General features: G+C 43.9%; 1 protein-coding gene across 1 annotated transcript in view; it reads left to right on the forward strand.

Moving 5' to 3' along the window:
- Positions 1 to 329: 329 nt before the first annotated feature.
- Positions 330 to 19473, forward strand: part of CMTR1 (cap methyltransferase 1) — a 28914-nt gene continuing 9770 nt past the window's right edge. Inside the window, exons 1-12 of the mRNA XM_054061257.1 lie at positions 330 to 444; positions 3840 to 3974; positions 7736 to 7878; positions 9947 to 10105; positions 11481 to 11573; positions 12297 to 12368; positions 12995 to 13089; positions 13192 to 13264; positions 13440 to 13638; positions 17138 to 17256; positions 17490 to 17586; positions 18804 to 18936. Of these exons, the coding sequence (XP_053917232.1) occupies positions 3845 to 3974; positions 7736 to 7878; positions 9947 to 10105; positions 11481 to 11573; positions 12297 to 12368; positions 12995 to 13089; positions 13192 to 13264; positions 13440 to 13638; positions 17138 to 17256; positions 17490 to 17586; positions 18804 to 18936 (1313 nt within the window). The 5' untranslated portion in view covers positions 330 to 444; positions 3840 to 3844. The remainder of the gene's footprint in view (positions 445 to 3839; positions 3975 to 7735; positions 7879 to 9946; positions 10106 to 11480; positions 11574 to 12296; positions 12369 to 12994; positions 13090 to 13191; positions 13265 to 13439; positions 13639 to 17137; positions 17257 to 17489; positions 17587 to 18803; positions 18937 to 19473) is intronic.

Consider the following 19473-nt stretch of genomic DNA (forward strand, 5'->3'; position numbering starts at 1 on the left):
TATCACTGTCTGCAACTTTCTGAAAAGAGGTCGTAGGGAGGTGAGTGTTGGTCACGTCTTCCAAGTGACAGGATGACAGAATGGCCTCTGGCTGTGCCAGGGCAGGTTCAGACTGAATATGGAGGAAAGTTTTTTCCCCGACGGGCCTCTGGCGCAGCTGCCCCGGGGGTGGCCGAGCCCTCATCCCCGAGTCGCTCACGGACACGCTTTAGCGGCGGAGAGGCGCCGCCCGACCGCACAGTCTCACAGACCACTCCGCACCGAGCGGCCCCGTGACCCGCCGGGGCCATTTCCGGGTCGGGGACGGCCGCGGTGACGTCACTGCCGCGCGCCGCCCGGGGAGGGGGGCGGGGCGGTGCCTCCGGCCGGGAAACGAAACCGGCGGCGGCGGGAACGGGGTCCGCGTGTGACCCCCCAGCGGGGCCCCCTCGGCCCGTCCGACCCGTGAGTGCGCCCGGGGCAGCGCCCACCCCTCCCTCCGACCTGCGGGGAGCGAGGGGGGGGGCGTGCGTGACTGTGTGACTGTATCTCTGCTCATGCACACGAGTGCACAGCTGTGTATGTGTGTACACGTGTGTCTGCGTGTGTGAGCATGTGTACATGTCTGAATCTCTGTGTATGCACACTTGCGTGTGCATGTGTCTGTGAGTGTGTGTCTGTGTCTGTGCATGTGTGTGTGGGCGTGCACGTGTGTCTGTGTATTTGTGTCTGCATCTGTGTGAGTGTGTGTATACATGTCTGTGTAGGTGCATGTGTCTGTCTGTGAATGTGTGTGTCTGTGTGCACATACCTGTGCATGTGTTTGTGTATGTGTCTCTGTGCATGTCTGCATGCATATGTGTGTGTCTGTGTCTGCGTGTGTCTGTGTCTGCGTGTGTGCATCTGTATGTGTGTATCTCAGTGTATGCACACATGTGCATGTGCACATGTGTATATCTGTGTCTGTGTATGTCTGTGTGCATGTGTATCTGAGTCTGTGTGTGCACATCTGCATGTGTGTCTCTATGCATCTGTGCATGTGTCTACATGCATGTGTGCATCTGTGCATGCATCTGTGTCTGTGCATGTGTCTGTGTTCACACACCTGTGTTATATCTGTTTGCGTGTGCATGTATCGGCATGCATATGTGTGCATCTGTGTGTGTGTATCTGTATGCATGTGTGTGTCTGTATGCGTGTCTGTCTGTGTGAATGTTTGTTTACAAAGTCTTGTAGTGACAGGACTCGGGGCAATGGGTGTAGACTGGAGAGGGACAGATTCAGACTAGACATAAGGAGGAATTTTTTTCACAATGAGAGTGGTGAGGCCAGTGCAGGCACTGGTTGCCCAGGGAAGCAGTGGATGTCCCATCCCTGAAGGTGTTCAAGGCCAGGTTGGATGGGGCCTTGGACAGCCTGATATAGTGGGATGTGTCCCTGCCCAAGGCAGGGGGATTGGAACTAGATGATCTTTAAGGTCCCTTCCAACCCAAACTATTTTATGATTCTGTGATCTGTGTGTATGTACATGTGTGTCCTGGCATGTCTGTGTGCACACACATGTGCATTTGTGTTTGTGTATGTATTTGTGTGCATGTGTCTGCATGCATTTGTGTCTGTTTGTACATGTGTGCGTATCTGTATGAGTGTATTTTTCTATGTATGCACACATGTGCATGTGCGCGTATGCATCTGTGCATGTGTCTATGTGCATGCCTCTATGTGTGTGTCTGTCTGTGTCCGTGTGTATGTGTCTCAGTGTGCGCATGTGTCTGTGTGTGTGTATGTGTATCTGTGCACGTCTGTGTCTATGCATGTGTCTGCATGTGTACGTGTGTATCTGTGTATAAGCATGTGTGTATCTGCGAGTGTGTGCACGTGTCTGTGTGTATATCTCTGTGTGTGCACACATGTGCATGCCTGTGTGTCTATGTGCATGTCTGTATGCGTATATCTGTGTGTGTGCCTGTCTGTGCAAATGTGCATGTCTGTGTGCACGTGTGTGTCTCTCCATGTGTGTGTCTCTGCATGTGTGTGTGCGCATCTCTGTATGTCTGTGCATGTGTGTCTGTGTCTGCACCTCAGCTGCTGCACCTGCCACCACTGCCGTGGCCTCTTGTGCTGACACAGACAGGCAGGCAGAGACACGCATGCGCTGCAGGGCTCCCGGGGTGACCTGAGTGAGTGCCCTGCAGCCTGTGATGTGCCAGCATCCCTGATGGGTGGCAGGATGGTATCTCAGAGGTGCTGGGCTGTCTCTTTGCTGACAGTTAGTTCATCGTGGTTTGGAACATGCCAGGAGAATATGGACCATCAAGAGGGGGGAGATGTTGAGAGGAAGTCAGCAGTGGTGAACTGTGAGGGTGTCAGCCCAATGAGAGCGTTTCGGAGAGAGAACAGAAAATTGGTCTCAGTTCGTGACAAATGCCAGGTCCACCTGGCTGAGGGCAATCCCAAGCACAATTACAGGCTGGGTAGAGAATGGTTTGAGAGCAGCCCGAAAGGGAAGGGCTTGGAGGTGCTGGTGAATGGGAAGCTCAGCATGGGCCGGCAGTGCGTGCTTGCAGCCCAGAAGGCCAACCATATTATGAGCTGCATCAGAAGAAGTGTGGCCAACAGGCAAGGGAGGTGATTCTGCCCCTCTACTCCAATCTTTTGAGACCCCACCTGAAGTATTGTGTCCAGTTCTGGAATCCCCAAAATAAGAAGGATATGGAACTGTTGGAACAGGTCCAGAGGAGGGCTACAAAGATGATCAGAGGGCTGGAGCACCTCCCATATGAAGACAGGCTGAGAGAGCTGGGGTTGTTCAGCCTGGAGTAGAGAAGGCTTTGGGGAGATCTTATAGCAGCCTTTCAGTACTGAAAGGGGCCAGTGGGAAAGCTGGGGAGGGACTTTTTATCGGGGAGTGCAGTAACAGGACAAGGGATAGTGGTGTTAAGCTGAAAGAGGGGAGATTTAGATATTAGGAAGAAATTTTTTACTGTTAAGGGTGGTGAGGTACTGGCATAGATTGCTCAGAGAAGTCATGGAGGTCCCATTCCTGGAGGAGTTCAAGGCTAGGTTGGATGAGGCTTTGAGCAACCTGATCCAGTGGAAGGTGTCCCTGCCTGACGATCTTTAAGGTCCCTTCCAAGCCAAACCATTCTATGATGTGTTTAGAGAGAAGCAAGCAGGGGAAAAACCCTAAGCTGACAAGAGAGCAGACAAATATGAGTTGGCTGTAAACAAATTCCTAGTGGAAGGGAAAAGTTGTCCTAGCTATAGCATAGTGAAGATGTGTGATGACTTTGCAGTCAGAGTTGTGGGCATGAGTAAAGGAATTGTTTTTTTGAGCTGCCTTGTATGTGTCTATAGAAATGAGTTTGGTAATAGAAGGTTTGAATCTATGACCTGGGATATCTTTCCTATCCCAGCATTCCTAAGTAAAGACCAGTGGATTTTATTGCTTTTTATCAATAGCAGGGAGGTTTAGCTAGTGCTCTCAGCATCCTTTTAATTTTCACCTTTCCTCTTCCTTGGTTCTGGATTTCCTAGGCCTTCCTGCTAGCCTCTATTATCTCTGTCTTAAGTGTTAGTCCTTTTTCTGGGTTTATGCAAAGTTTATCAGCTACATCCAGAAGCTTGGTATCTTGCCAGTGACCCCTGATGAAATACAAACACTCCTCAACTTGAGCACACGTGCTTAATAAAAGCTCTGCTGTAGAAATCATGTAGAGGAACTCCTTTATTAATTAATATTTGCAGAGGTGAGGTCAGAGGTGCTCTAAGTCTCTTGTGAGAAGTAGATTCCACCTTGCATGTTCTCCATTAGATTGATCTTGTTCCCTCTTTTTTTTGGTGTGATCATCTTCTTTCAGCAAAAATGAAGAGAAGAACAGAACCTGAATTTAGCAGCCCTCAAAAGAAGCAGAAGAAGAGGATAGAAGACTTGGGATTAACCCTCAGTTCTACTTCAGATGATGAAACTCAGTTTAGTAATCATACTACTCAAGGTAAGGTTGGCGATAAAGGTATATGCTACTGTGAGGAATCTAAGTAGTAACTAGGAATTGAAGCCATGTCTCCCAAATCCTAATTGGTAGCCTGAACTTCAAGGGCATACTTTCTCTCTAGGAGAAAAACTACCTTATTTCTGTTAACAAACTTAGATTAGTATAGGGTTTTTTTTAAGCTTTTCTAGAATTCCATGTAAAACAGTTTGGTCTGGGAGCTGTATGAATCCAGATGTACTACTTGAGGTAGACCACAAAGATGTGGTCCTAAGCTGTAAAGATTCTTATACTGTATGATCAGCGTTAATAATTTTGGTCTCAGCAGTTATTTTTGGTTTGAAAACTTCCAGTAGCAAGGAGTTGTGGCTGTTGTGCCATAAAGAAACATCATAATCCTTCATTGTTTAAAAAATAAAAATATCAGTAATTTAATCTCACAGGTGTTTGGTTTCAGACAGAAAAAATGTTTCAGAGTTCTCACCTGAGCTTGGGTTATGCCAAAGACGGGGCAAGTGCTTACACAATTGGTATAGCTCTTGTGGGTGTGTTAAACTCTCTCAGGATGGTACTTCAGGATGCCTCTTGGTCGTGCCTGCTAGTTCTGAGTCTTGGGATTTCCTGTGGTCGTAAAGTGTTAGTGAGAAAGAGCCCAAACACAGAAAGAAGCCTTTGTCTTGTGGAAATGGAAGGGGTTGTGTATAGAGGGTGAGTGGGTCAGTTTTGGAGTGGTTGTAGTGACAGGGTATGGTGTGTGTGCCTGTCTGGCAAGGCTTGAGGTGAGTGAAGGTGTTAGAGTTGCAGGGTGTGAGACCTGCAGCAGGGAATGCTGTGTGCACTCAGGGCTGAGCTAAAAAAATTCAAAGCAAGATTTCCTATTTTTTCCTCTCATTTTGATTATTAAGTTCATATATGGCTCAAAATAGGCTGAAGGTCTTCAGAGTTCAAGGACATTTTGAATAGGGTTAATTGTTTAGTTTTCTGTTACACACATTGTGGTTTACAATGAAAGAAAGAAGATTGAGGGAGAGGAGTGATTTGAGATTTGATCTCATCTGAGCGTGGACTAGCAAATGTTAAAAGCAACAAGAGTTGTGAAGGGCCTGCCTTGAGATTTATATAGTGGGTGTTGTGTTAGAGGCACATTGTGAGGCTCTGGAAAATAGACACAGCAAAAAGGCAGGCAGCAAAGTTAATTGAAGCTGTGTGGTGGAGAAGCAGAAAGCAGTAATTGACCCTGAAACAAAATCCATTGCGATCCTGTTCATATCTAAGAACTTTGGGAAGGAAAGATAAATGTGGTTTGTGTGATAGGCTTTTGAAAATCAAGGTGAGTATATAATATTGCAAACACCAGGTAAATTGTAGCCTTTGTTGACTCAAACCGGAAGCTTCCAAGGTTGATACTGTAAAACTCTAGCATATTAGTTATGTTGGGACACAAGTTGACTCAAACTGGAAGCCTCAAAAGTTGATACTGTAAAACTTTAGCATATTAGTTATGTTGGGAATCTTTAAAGCTGATAGTTCAGCAACAAGGACTGAGCACACACTGAAAGAATTTTAACTACAGTCATATATTTCACTATGGTGTCTTTCATTTTCACTTCAATTTCTTGTAATGGCTTTTCTTTACTGATTATCCAGTTGTTTCCTGATGCTCAGTTTTCCGTAACAGGAAAATGCAGATATCTGTGAGTCTATAGAGAAATAATATGTGTTTTTTCTTAAATCAGAAAAATGTAGGATAAGTTCAATCCTTTCTAGGTAACTATAAAATGTCTTCTTTTTTAACACTTTTATGGAGCTAAATAATTTCTTTTAACGTGATAAACAGGAAGAAATTGACTCTGCTAAGACCAGTTTTCTACGTTATCTCAGGGGAACTTCTTCTAGTTGTACGATGTAGCACAAAATGATTTCTAGCACTCAGCAAACAAGGGCGAGTCAAGAGGCCAATGAAGAGCGTGGCTGTGCTTGCTGTGGATTGCTGCTCTGGTAGACTATGTTCTGCCATACAGCATTTACTGTAATATGACTGCTGTGGTGCTAGGCAGATTTCAGGAAGGAAATTTGTGCTGTTGCTTCATCCTCATAGTGATACTACCACAGGAGAAGCAAAAGGGCTTGATGGGTTGTAACTACCCACCTACTGTGAAGCAGGCTGTAAGACAAGTAATGAGCGGTTTAGCTTGGAAAAGACCTTTATGGGTCATCCAGTGCAACTTCCCTGGCAATGTACAAGGACGTCTTCAACCAGATCAGGTTGCTCAGAACCCCACTCAGCCTGACCTTGAATGGTTCCAGGGATGGGGCATCTACAACCTCTCTGGGCAACCTGTTCCAGTGTTTCACCACCCTCATTGTAAAAACTGTCTTCCTCGTATCCAGTCTATATCTACCCTCTTCTAGTTTAAAACCATTACCCCTTGTCCTATCACAACAGGCTCTGCTAAGAAGTTTGTCTCCATCTTTCATATAGGCCCCTTTTAAGTACCAAAAGGACACAATAAGGTCTCCCTGGAGTCTTCTCCTCTCCAGGCTGAAAAAACACAGCTCTCTCAGCCTGTCTTCATAGGAGAGAGGTGTTCCATACCTCTGATAATTCTTCTTCTCCACCTGCTCCAGCAGGTCCATGTCTTCCCTGTGCAGAAGGCACCAGAACTAGATGCAATACTTCAGATGGGGTCTCACCAGAGTGGAGATGCAGGATCACCTCCCTTGACCTGCTGCCCGTCCTTGTTTTGAGACAGCCCAGGATACAGTTGGCTTTCTGGGCTACATCCCTGTTACATCCAACCCAGAGCAAATAGGTCTAGGCGTGTCACAGCTGTAGAGGAACAGCGAGGACTATACAGTTTATATAGGTTTAGGTTCTTCCCAATACTTCCCAACAGATCCCAGCATGGAACTGGATGTAGACAGAGCTTCATTGTTTGGTGCCCATGAAGGCTGTGCTACATCAGTTTCAGGTGACTTTCAAGTGGCAAAAGTTTGTTACGAGTGCCTGCTGTGTGTGGTGGTAAGTATCACTTCAGTTAGACTATTGAATCGATTAACTTATTCATCAAACCTTCGTCTTTATCAGGGTATTTTTAAACTAGGTTGGTGTCTTCTGACATTATCTTTCACTTGGATTTGTATGTGTCAGTAAACTCTAGAGGTGAAAAACTGTATCATTTGCTGTATTGAACTGTGGATCTTTGCTACTGAGGCGGGCAGAGTCGTCAAACTGAAGTTTAATATGGTTACTAAGGGATTCAACTCTCTTCTTTCTGCAGTGTTGGCCATTTGATAGATGCTTGTGTACTTGATGTGGATTTTCCATTAAGTTAGGGACGTATTTACACCTGTAGTTAGGTAAGAAACTGAGGAAAATTCAGTATGTTTTATCAAGGTGTCAGTAATTGTCATTATTCTCGGGAGAGAATGTCTGTGGATTCCACCAGTTCCTTGGAATCACTGCAAGGGTCAGGCACACCACAGGGTGCTATCATGGTCATGCTGTGCCTGCTCTGCTGCTGTAGTGGGGTTTGCCAGGCACTCTGGGGAGCCTGAAATCCGTTGGCTTGGAGAAGTAGTGTGCATCCCTGAGACAGAGGGGCAGATAAGCAGGTGTTGGTTCTATGGGATGTTTTATATTACACCTGAAGTGTCCTCTCTGTCTGTGTGTTGAGAGGATTTAATGAGGCTACTGAGATGTCTTTCCTCCATCTGCTTTTTATTTTCATACTCACTTTCCTCACTTCTTTTGTTGTTTTCAGAGTCTTCCAGTAGCAGCAGTGGGTCTGACAGTGAGAGCGATGAAAAAAGACCTGTCTTCAGCAATGAGTTCAAACAAGACTCTCTTGTGGAGGGTACTTCGTCTCGCTACTCGATGTATAACAGTGTCTCCCAAAAGCTCATGGTAGGTCAAAATAGTTGTCGACTGAATTATTAAGACCTGATGAAAGCAAAGTGGAAAGACTGATCTGTTTTAAGAGATCTTGATTCTGATTCTCATCTTTCTCATATCAGTGTTCTCTGCTTCTTTGAGCCAGCTGCTGAGCAACTGGGGGAGGCGGAGAGCGCTTGCTTGAAGGGAGGGTCTGTTAAAAAAGGAAGTTGGTTCATGTCCAAGGCCAAGGAGAAGGGAGGTGAATGTGAAGGGAAGGATCTCCTGGTCACGGCTTGCTGAGCTTGAGAAGAGGGTCCTACCGTGTGTTACTTTGCAATGCTTGAGTTAACAAATGTCTAGTAAGAGGCCTTAACACATTCTGTTCTGACTGACGTTAATTTGTTTGGTCTTGGAGGCTGGCTGGCATGCCATTGTAGAATTATTATGTTAATTATAAAGATATTTATTTTTCTTTCAAGTAGTGCCACTCTTTTTCTGCTGGAAATTTCTTGGAAAGGCAGGGAGCTGTGAACGATAGTGACCGTGACAGCTAAATTTTGAAGGTGATTGCCAGCCTGTTGCTTGCACAGTGCTTATGTGGGGAAGAAAGTACTTTTAGGAAGTTCTAAGAAAATGGTCGACTGCCTCATGGTACTCCCAAATTCGGCAACTTGTTCCTGAGTTTAAGGACAATAGTAGACTGTAGAGAAGAGGAGTCCCTTTGGTGCATGCAGTTACCCTTACTTCCTGAAATTTGCTTGTCACTGTGGTATTGTATGTGTTTCTCAATCCTGAAAGAATTTTCATTCTTGATAACAGAAACAAAGGTGTTATTTCCTAAGGCAGCTGAGAAGATGAGATGTATAATTTTGTATTACTTGAAATGTGTCTGGAAGTTTGAGACTCAATGGGCAACTGAAATCGAGTCTCTTTGTTCTGTGTTGGTGCTGTACTCACAGGAGCAGGGGTCAGCAATCTTTCCATGGTGACAGTCCAGCTTGTGCCTGCCTTTGCCAAGTTTAGTCTTCTGCTAAAAGCTGGGAAGTGCTAGTTGCTCCTAGGAGTATGAACAGGGAGGTATTGCCTCTCAAAAAGACGGAACACTGCTGACCAGCAGTATCATACTTCTGCATGAAAAAATAAATTTTCACTCTTGCTGAATTAAAAATTCAATGGGATCCAGAGGCTGAGAGCTGCTGATTGCGCCTCTCCGTAGATAAACCCTGTTGATGATCATTCAGAATCTTTCTATGTGCATCTTTGGCGCTGGGCTGCAGTTTGCCGATTCTAGTGCAAGACTACTTTTCACCTGGAGAGATTTCTCCTGAGCCAATTAGGATGTGTGCTTTCAGTCACCATAGTAGAGGAGCTTCTACTGTTGAATTTGAGAGACTTTTGTGTATAAGGCCATAAATCTCAATGTGAAGATTGAGTATATGGATAACATTAATTGGAAGTAAAACTTAAAGATTAAACCTTTTATTTACTTGTTGTCTTGTAGATGGATACTGGAGGGAGTGACATTGATTGCATTTGTGCTTTTTATTGTTGTTCTCTTGTTGATAAAATTTATGAAGAGAAAAGCTTGAAAACTAGCAGTTAATAAACATTTCTCTTAACCTAGAAAATGGGAATGTATTGCAGGAACAGTGTGTCCTCCTCTTAAGTTTTAGGTGAAGTTTTAATTGATGCTTGAAATTATTTTGGTGCGTGTTCACAACAATGAATATCATCACAACATGATTTTTTTTCCTGTGCCAGCATCTTGTGTTTTATGAAACTTCTATGCTTACTGAACACTGTGATGAATGGCTCCACGTTCCTCACTACTTCTCCTTTTGAGCAGGCTGTTCCCACGCTCAACCTTTTGCAATTTGCTGTTGTCTCAAACATTCTTCAAATCTAGTTTTTTCTGTCTTGCCTTAGTGAAATGAATTCAGTATTAAGTCCTGAGAGCCACAACTAAGGCTAAAAATGCTCAATGCCTTCAACTCACTTCAGGGTAATATGCCATTTTCCCTGCTAGTCTTTGACCCCTATAGTAGTACATAAACTCAAGTCCGCTTGCTTCAATGTGCTCGCTTTGCTTTCTTTATAGGCCAAGATGGGCTTCCGGGAAGGCGAAGGTCTGGGAAAATACGGCCAAGGCAGGAAGGATATTGTGGAGGCCTCCAATCAGAAGGGAAGAAGAGGCTTTGGGCTGACCCTCAAGGGATTTGATGGGGAGCTCAATGTTGACTGGCAGGATGAGCCAGAGGTAATTACTTCCTATTTTTAATCCCTTTTCTGTTGCTGTGTTCAGGATTTGCCCTCTAGGAATGATGTTTAATATTCTCTGATACAACTGGCTCTGCTGGGTATACCCAAGCTTTATTTTGTCCCAGAACAGCATGGCAAAACATGTTTTCTGTCACATGTATTAAGATTCTGACACAAAATTGGTTTCAGATGGATTGTTGCTGTGGTCTGTAGGATTTGTTTCTTCATTTGCAGTAGTGAATGTGATTGAAAATTCACATCAACCTCTTTTGGGTTAACCATTTTTATTTTGTATATAATTTTTCATGTCTGTATAGGGTTTTTTTTGTTTTTTGGTCTCCCACAATCTTTTCTGGGTGTGTTTAATAGTCCCAAATAAAATGCTGAGATGTTCTATTTCTGTGTCTTGCCAAGCTCTTCGACAAGGGAAAAACGTTGGGAAATAGAAGTAGATATTGTCAGGAAAGTAAAGCCCAGTTTTGATATTATTTGGTGCAAAGTAGGTGCTGCATGTTTGTATTTAAAAAGAAAAAAACCAAACTGCAACACTGAGTTCTAGAGGTCTGGCTGCTGGAGAGTAAGCCAGAAGGTCCCAGCCATTGTTAGTCAATGGCAGAAACGCTTGTCAAGTCACGTATAGTACATGATATAGTACCTTGCTCTCCATTCTTTGAATTGTTGTCAGCAGCTGAAAATAATATCAGAGTTTATTTCTTGAGAGCCAGGAATTTGAGACCTCTCTGTAGGCTCATTGGTTTAGTTGTCATTCTCCAGTGTGTTTCTACAGCTCGCAGCAGTCAAGAGTTATGTATGATTAACCCTTGTTGTTGATGCTACTGTAATGAATGTAAGATGGGCAGTAGATCTGAGCAGCCTCCCTCTGTGGAGGAGTAGAATTGCTTTGATCTCAACTACTAAAACAATTCCTTCCCAAGATCATAAAAATTGAAGCCTGAAATAAGTTGTGGAATGAGGGAGCCTTTCAGAACGAATTGGGAGAAAGAATATATAAAACACCATCAGGAAATGTGGGTTTTTTGACAGCTGTCTTTTATAGTGTCTCTAAAATGTACCTTGAGAGTACTAAGCTTTTTGCTTTGTCTTGATTACTTTTCAGACTCTAATGAGAGGAAAGTGGTGTGGGGTTTTTTATGGTGGAGGTTTCTTTGGATTTGTGTTTTTTTTGGTTTAAATTTTAAATCCAAACAATAAGACATGTTTTTAGACTATGAGAAAAAAACCTCTATGGTTGACCCTAAAGTCACGACGTAACCTCTTGTGCTAGGATTGTGTGACCAACTTTTGGGATCAATTAGTTGTTATATTTTGCTAGCAAAACCATCTTTGGCTTTTCCCATGTCTTATGTTTACAGCCCAGTGCATATGAGGAGGTAGACTGGTGCCTGGAGTGTACCACAGAAATCCCTGATGCCCAGGAGCTGAAGGAATGGATGACTGTGGGGAAGGTAATTTTATAGACCTCAGTACTTACCAGGACTTCTAAACCTGAAACAATTGTCTTGCCAAAGAGCTGTAGAACAACCTAAACTGAAGGGAACCTCTGGAGATTGCTAGTACAGCTTCCTCCTTAAAGCAGGCCCAGCTAGATCAGGTTGCTCAAGGCCTTGTTTGGTTGAGTTCTGATTATCTCCAAGGATGGAAACTTTACAACTTGTTCAGGAATCTGTTTCAGTGTTTGATAACCCAGTTGACAAAACAAAATTTCTGTGTGGCTAATTGTCATTTTTTTATGTTGCAGCTAGAGTCTGTTTGTTTCTTGTCCTATCACTGTCCATCTCTAAGAGTCTGAGTCATTCTTCTCTGTTTTCTACCATTAGGTACCTGTAGGGAGCAATAGCATCTCCCTTTCTCCATTCTGAACAAACTGTTCTCTCAGTCGCTTCTCGTACCGCAGGTGCTTCTGCACCTTCATCATCTTGGTGGCCCTTTTGCTGGACTTGCTCCAGTATGTCTGTCTTGTATTGGGGAGTGCTTAGCGGGATGCAGTATTCCACATGTGGTCTCAAGATGCCTTACGAGAGAGAAGTATTTCTCAGCCTCTGGCTACGCTTTTGCTAATACAGTCTAGTATGTTGTTGGCAATCTTTGTCCATTACTGGTACATGTTGCATTCTGAAATGCCCGATGCCAGATTGCTAATTGTTTTCTATGTTCTCATCCTGTTCCAGAGGAAGATGGTGGTTGAAGATGAAACAGGGTTCTGTAGTGAGGAGCTTTTACGTAATGTTCTGCAGTGCAAGGTGAGTCCCTTTCTTTAGAGACAAACTGAAGCTTTGGAGAAAGAAGTGAAATAAATAATTGAAGAGGATTGAGTAGTTTGCTTAAGTAATTGGCAAGAGCTCAGAACATCATTTTCACCTTCATGCCACTGGTATGAGCTTGCATCGTCGTTGTAACCTATTTTGCACCTCTGTCTTCAAAGAGATTAATGAAAACAGTCTCCCTTTCTTAGTCCAACTGAAAAGCTGAAAACTTGAATAAGCCAAGGAAATAAACTCTCTTCCCTTTCTTCTGTGTTCCATCTTCCTAGATTTTATCATGCCCTTGTAGATTGCAGTAGAATTGTGAGTATGTGTTGTGTGGGAGAAATACGTTGGGCTGGGACTGCTTTCAAGGTCGCTAACCACATTGTCAGCCTCTGGGGATACCAGTACAGAATTCTTCGGTGTTGCTAAATTTGCTTAAGAACTGGAGTGGCTTAGAGGAAGAGTGAATATCATTATGTGAAAAACATGCTGTATTGGTGAACCAAACTCTGTGCGGAGTTTGTCTAAGGAGAGAGAAGCACAAGGATAGGAAATGCTCATGCCGGTCTATCCGTCAAGATTGTGCCAGGTCGGGCTCAGTTTTATTTCTGTTTGTGCAGAGTGTATTTGATGAGCTGGATGGAGAAGAAATGCGCCGAGCACGATCAAGGTCTAACCCCTATGAGATGATCCGTGGAGTGTTCTTCCTGAACAGGTTTGCAGAACTTCTGGTAGTGTAGCCGCTTTCCCTTTTATGTCCACTTTCAGCCCTGGGAGCTAAGATTAAAACTTAATAGGTCCCTTTTTGTGTTCACAGAGCTGCAATGAAGATGGCAAACATGGACCATGTCTTTGACTACATGTTTACAAACCCTAAGGACTTCCACGGGGTGAGTGCCTCTAATTTTCAAACAGTAGTGCTTTCTCAGGGAATGGAGGTGGGGAGAAAGGAGAACTGTCTGGGAGTACAGGTGCTTGAAAGAGCAGTGCAGTTTATGGAGTATGTGGTTTGACTCATGGGAGCTGTTACTGGGTCAGTAGAACTTCGTAATTTTCCTTTTTCAGAAGCCCTTGATAAAGGAGCGAGATGCAGAGCTGCTCTACTTTGCCGATGTGTGTGCTGGTCCTGGAGGCTTCTCTGAGTATGTCTTGTGGAGGCGGAAGTGGCATGCGAAAGGATTTGGCATGACCTTGAAAGGACCAAATGATTTTAAACTCGAGGATTTCTATTCTGCTTCCAGTGAGCTCTTTGAACCTTATTATGGTACGTAGCTTTTGTGTGAGTGTACCTGATGTTTTTTCAGCCTCTATAGGGGGAGCAGAGCTGGTATTGATACCAGCATGGGGATCTAAGAGAAGCCTGTTTATAGGGAACCGTTTTGAAAGGTAGAAGGGGGCTTTCATCTGAGAAAGGAGTTGAGATTGGTGAGCTTGCATATCAAATCACATTTCTGCACTTATTTCCAGTCTGCACTTCAAATGTGTATTCCATTGTAATAGTTGCTTCTTAAGAGTTTTGCTTATCTGAAAATTGTAGAGTGCTTTAAAATTGCTTGACAATATTTTTCCCACTTCGCTGATGTTGGCATGAAACACAGAGAGTGAGATGATTTGCTTTAGAATAGTTTGGGTTGTAAGAGAGCTTAAAGATCATCCAGTTCCCACCCCACTGCCATGGGCAGAGACACCTTCCACTAGATCAGGTTGCTCATAGCCTCATCCAACCTGGCCTTGAACACTTTCAGAGAGGGAGCATCCAAAACTTCCCTGGACAACCTGTTCCAGTGCCTCGCTACCCTCAGAGTAAAATTCTCCCTAATATCCAAACTAAATCTCCCCTCTTTCAGCTTAAAATGGTTCCCCCCTACCCTATCCTTGCACTCCCTATTATAGTCCTTCCCCACCTTTTCTGTAGGCCCCTTATAAGTATTGGTAGGCTGCTATAAGGTCTCCACAGTTCCTTTTCTAGGCTAAACAGCCTCAGCTTTCTCAGCCTGTCCTCACAGGGGAGGTTCTCCAGCCCCTTCACTTGCCCAAAGATCTGTTAGCAGAGCCAGAGATAGAAACCTTACTTGCGTGACTGACAGTATGCTTCTGTATCAGACCTTCCTAGCTCTGATAATTTGATATTTGATAATTTGATAATTGACTGTGGGCCCTTAGAGATAAACAGATTTGGGCTAGAGGCTTTATCTGAACCACTGTAACGAAATGAGCTTCTTAATCCAAAGAAGTTTAAGGTAACGTGTTTTACCTTGCTTTGAGACAGACTAGGCAGGTGTACGCGGACACTTGCTGCATCTCACCTCAGGGGCGGTACCTTCTTGAGCATGTTAATATGTTTGAGCCTTGTATCTGCATAGCCCCTAGGAATAGGATGGGAAATAAAAGGATTGCTGGCATTGCTGCTCTGTATTTCAGACTATGTAAAGGAAACTCAAGTGTGACTGTCTTCAAGAGAAAAGGGTTTGCTTTTCCATTGTTGTGCTTTTTTTTTTTCACCCTTGCCACTCTGACTGTTGTTGACTGTCACTTTGACACCTGACCATGAACTCTTAGATAATGGTAAGTACTTCAGAATTAGATCTGTTAAAGAGAAGGTTCAAGGCAAGGGCACTGAGGTAACGGTTCTAACGGTTGCAGCATTTGGATCTTCATAACTCACTGCAAACTGGTATTCTTACAGAGAGGAAATACCTGGAGAAAAGAATAGGCCAATTACTTTGATGCATTTTCTAAATCCCTTTCCTGCCTGCTATGCTATAAAGTGTAGTGGGATGTGTATAAGCTCTCTTCCAGTGATGGGAAGGAAGTAAACTGCTGTGTCGTTTGTGTTGTGAAGGATGGTAACACATGCTAGTGTCACTTCACTTAGTGACAGGATGATTGATGAGGAATTTATTTATCAAAGCGCTGGCATGCATCCTGATCTGTGCTGCTTTCTAGTCCTCCAGTGCAGTTAATAGAAGCTATAGTTGTAGGTTTGTAGGGCCTGTTACCATATAGAAGTTCAAGCTTCTTCAAAGTCATAATTGGTGAGCTCTTGAACACATCTTGGATTAGGTTTCTAGAACACTAACTCAGGGGACAAGGTACTTCTCCTTAAAAAGAGCCACACAGGAAAATCGTGCAAACATACATTTACAAACCCTATTTCCCTTTCCTTACTCCCTTTCTAAGCTTGTTTTGCAGGGCTTCCTTGGGGATTGCTTTTTTTAAATTTGAGATTAAATTGTGTTTGGAAATCATAGTATCGTAGTATAGTTAGGGTTGGAAGGGACCTTAAAGATCATCTAGTTCCAACCCCCCTGCCATGGGAAGGGATATCCCACTAAGTCAGGCTGCACAAGGCCCCATCCAACCTGGCCTTGAACACCTCCAGGGGTGAGGCACCCACAACCACTCTGGACAACCTGTTCCAGTGTCTCACCACTCTCATGGTGAAGAAATTCTTCCTAATGTCCAGTCTAAATCTGCCCCTCTCCAGTTTATACCCATTCCCCCTGGTCCTATTGCCACAAGCCTTTATGAACAGTCCCTCCCCAGCTTTCCTGTAGGCCCCCTTCAGGTACTGGAAGGTCACTGTAAGATCTTCTCTGAGCCTTCTCTTCTCCAGGCTGAACAAGCCCAACTCTCTCAGCCTGTCCTCGTAGGGAAGGTGCTCCAGCCCTCCGATCATCTTTGTAGCCGTCCTCTGGACCCGTTCCAACAGTTCCATGTCCTTCTTATGTTGAGGGTTCCAGAACTGGACACAGTATTCCAGATGAAGTCTCACAGGAGATGAACAGAGGGGCAGAATCACTTCCCTCGACCTGCTGGCCACGCTTCTTTTGATGCAGCCCAGGATACAGTTGGCCTGCTGAGCTGCGAGTGCGCATTGCCAGCTCATATGGAGCTTCTTATCTACCAGCACCCCCAAGTCCTTCTCTTCAGGGCTGATCTCAAGCATGTCATCCCCCATTGTGTACTGAAATGGGGATTGCCCCGACCCAGGTGCAGGACCTTACACTCGGCCTTGTTGAACCTCATGAGGTTCTCACAGGCCCACTTCTCCAGTCTGTCCAGGTCCCTCTGGATGACATTGTGTCCTTCCAGTGTACACCACTTAGCTTGGTGTCATCCGCAAACTTGCTGAGGGTGCACGCAATCTCGCTGTCAGTATCATTGATGTAGATATTAAACAGCACTGGTCCCAGTACGGACCCCTGAGGGGCACCACTCATCACGGATCTCCATGTGGACTTTGAGCCATTGACCAATATGCTCTGAATATGACCATCCACTCAGAAACAGAGTATTGTGTTTCTTTGGAGTGGTTTGAATTCTTAGTAGAAGGTTGCCAGTGCACAATGTAAATAATTTTGCCTTGTCTGTGAAAACATGCTATTAGCAGATGAGCTGTGCAGTAAGATTGAACCTTACATTTTAGTAGGTGTAGCTATGTGTCATTCCTATTTGTTATCCTGTAGTCGGTTCTCGTCTCGGGAGGGTAGTGAATGATTTGTCTTCTGCTGAGGATAATGTACAACTCATCATTTAAGCATGATTATTTTATAGCTTTGTTTAACCCTGACCACACAATCTGAATGATTTTCCTAAATTAACAAGCATCTTCAACGGTGAACAAGGGAATGTGTTAATGCTTATTCACCCATCTGTATAATTTCTGACTAAATGTTGATTGAATACAATAAAACACCTACACATTGATCTTTGTCTGTACTTGAGAACATGTTAGTAATAGTCTCCTCTTTTCCCCTTAGGAGAAGGAGGGATTGATGGAGATGGAGACATCACTCGCCCAGAGAATATTACTGCTTTCAGGAATTTTGTTTTGGACAATACTGATCACAAAGGAGTGCATTTCTTAATGGCTGATGGGGTTGGTCCATCTATTTTCCTTCCTGCAGTAATGACCAAAACTGATACCTCAGTCTGCATATAGTAGGACATTTGACATGTGTCCCTAGCTACAATGTGAAATTCTTCAAGGCTTACCATTAAAATTCCTGGTGGAAGTGTTTTTTTACCTTGAAGAAACAGAAATTATTGTGATTGCATGATTTAGCTATACAAAACCCTTTGATTGACCAACAAATGCTATGTGTTTTGCAGGGTTTCTCTGTAGAGGGTCAGGAGAATCTGCAAGAAGTCCTAAGCAAGCAGCTCATGCTTTGCCAGTTCCTTACAGCACTGTCCATTGTCCGGACAGGTATGTTTTATCCATTAATCTTTGTCCTCCTTCTCTAAGATGTGGGTGTCATTGTGGAAGGATGCAGTATAATTTTTATTAACATGCTTTGCAGTGAGGCTGTGTTGCACAGAGCTGAGTGTGTACACATCCATCCGAAGATGGTTGTCACAAAGTGAAGAGAACTGGGGCAGAAAAAGAATCTTACCTTTGTCTCTTTTGCTTTTAGTTAAATGCATGAGATAAAATGCATTAGTTTAAAGCTCTTACAAAGTGGTATGTAGCTGTCTTGGGTCAAGGTCACCAGCGTGATAACTGGAGAGTATATCTGAGTTTTATGGTGCTTGCTGGACCAACTGCTTCCTGAATATTCGAGCTAGTTGGAATAGTGTGATGTTTATCCACTTCATCCTACCATCTGACTTGTGGCTTTTCTCCTTGAAATCTACCATTTTTGTGGTCAGGACAAGATGATGTCTCTCATTGTCTTAGCGTACTTCATTGTTGCCAAATGATGGACATTACAGCTCTATGTCATTTTGAGGCTCCTCTCTTCTGCCGAGTTTAGTTAGCATTTGACACTGCAGGAGATAAAAATGATTATTACGTTATCCTCTGTCTTGTGCCCTGTGTTTAGAAGTACCTGAGGCAATGATCTACTTAGCAATAGTCTTGATTGTGATATGGTAAAAGGAGCAGCCTTCTTTAAGTCTTTCCTGTCTGGGTAGATAATAACTCTGTAAGACTGACTGCTTTTTGCTTGGGAAAATTTTGAATGTTGTTTAAAGGCAAGGGCCAACATAGAGTCTTTTCTTTCTAGAAGGAGAGTTATTCTGTTTAGGTAACAGCTGTTAGTTTTCTCCTCCAGCCTGAGGTTTCTTCTTGCACATATTGGAGCTCCTCTTCCATTGAGGCTTTTGCATAGCGTGCTGCCATGCCATAGGGCACAGTTTGGGCCTGGAAGGGGAGAATAAAGGTGGATAGAAAAGGTTTGCTCATGGGACAGCATGCATACTAATTTGATTCTAGTCAGGGAAACGTTTTCCTCTTTGCTGCAGGGATATGGGGAAGATGGTTCATGGAGCCCCATTGACCCACTTCAGGAGTGTGTTTTAGGTGCCATTTCATTGTGCAAAACCACTCTTCCAATTCTGCAGAAGAGAGTTATTGAGGTGCCTCGTATCTCTTTGTTTCCTTATAATCTTTTGGTATTGGCATGCTTCCTCTCCTTTTTCTAGGAGGACATTTTGTCTGCAAAACCTTTGACCTCTTTACCCCATTCAGCGTGGGACTTATTTATCTGCTGTATTGCTGCTTTGAGCGAGTATGCATCTTTAAACCCGTGACAAGCCGCCCTGCTAACTCGGAGAGGTGAGGTTCTTGAGTGTGAGTGACTGCTAAAGAAACCCTGTCCTCTGAATACAGTCATAGATAGGTTTGAGTAAGTCTAGTGGAAGCACTGTGACCTGCCTCGATTGGCAGCTGCTTTGGAGGGGGAAGTGTTTTTAGATGCTTAGCAAATTATGATGTTTGACAAGGTAAAGAAGATATTTGCCAAATTACCCTTCTGGGGGAGAGAGCAGTGGGACTGAATATATGACAAATCCAATTTTGTGTGAAATGGCTACAGTTCCAATAAAGCTAGAGCATGTTATGTGTGTTATCATTGTGCCCGTCAGGTTTAGCAGAGTTTACTGCTTGAGGGACATCTCTATAAGCTTGAGTTTCCCGTTTTTTCCAGAGCTTAGAAAAAGTATAATGACTTTGTGATAGGTGAGATTGCACCTTCCTAGGGATACCTGGAAGGAAAGAATTCCTAAGATTTGGGAAACTGTCCTGATAATGGGAGTGTAGCAGAAGAGTCAGCTGTGTTGAAGAAATGAACTCATGTGATCTCTGCCTTTCTCT

The sequence above is a fragment of the Cuculus canorus genome, chromosome 3 (assembly GCF_017976375.1).
Source record: "Cuculus canorus isolate bCucCan1 chromosome 3, bCucCan1.pri, whole genome shotgun sequence".
In the NCBI taxonomy this organism is placed as follows: domain Eukaryota; kingdom Metazoa; phylum Chordata; class Aves; order Cuculiformes; family Cuculidae; genus Cuculus; species Cuculus canorus.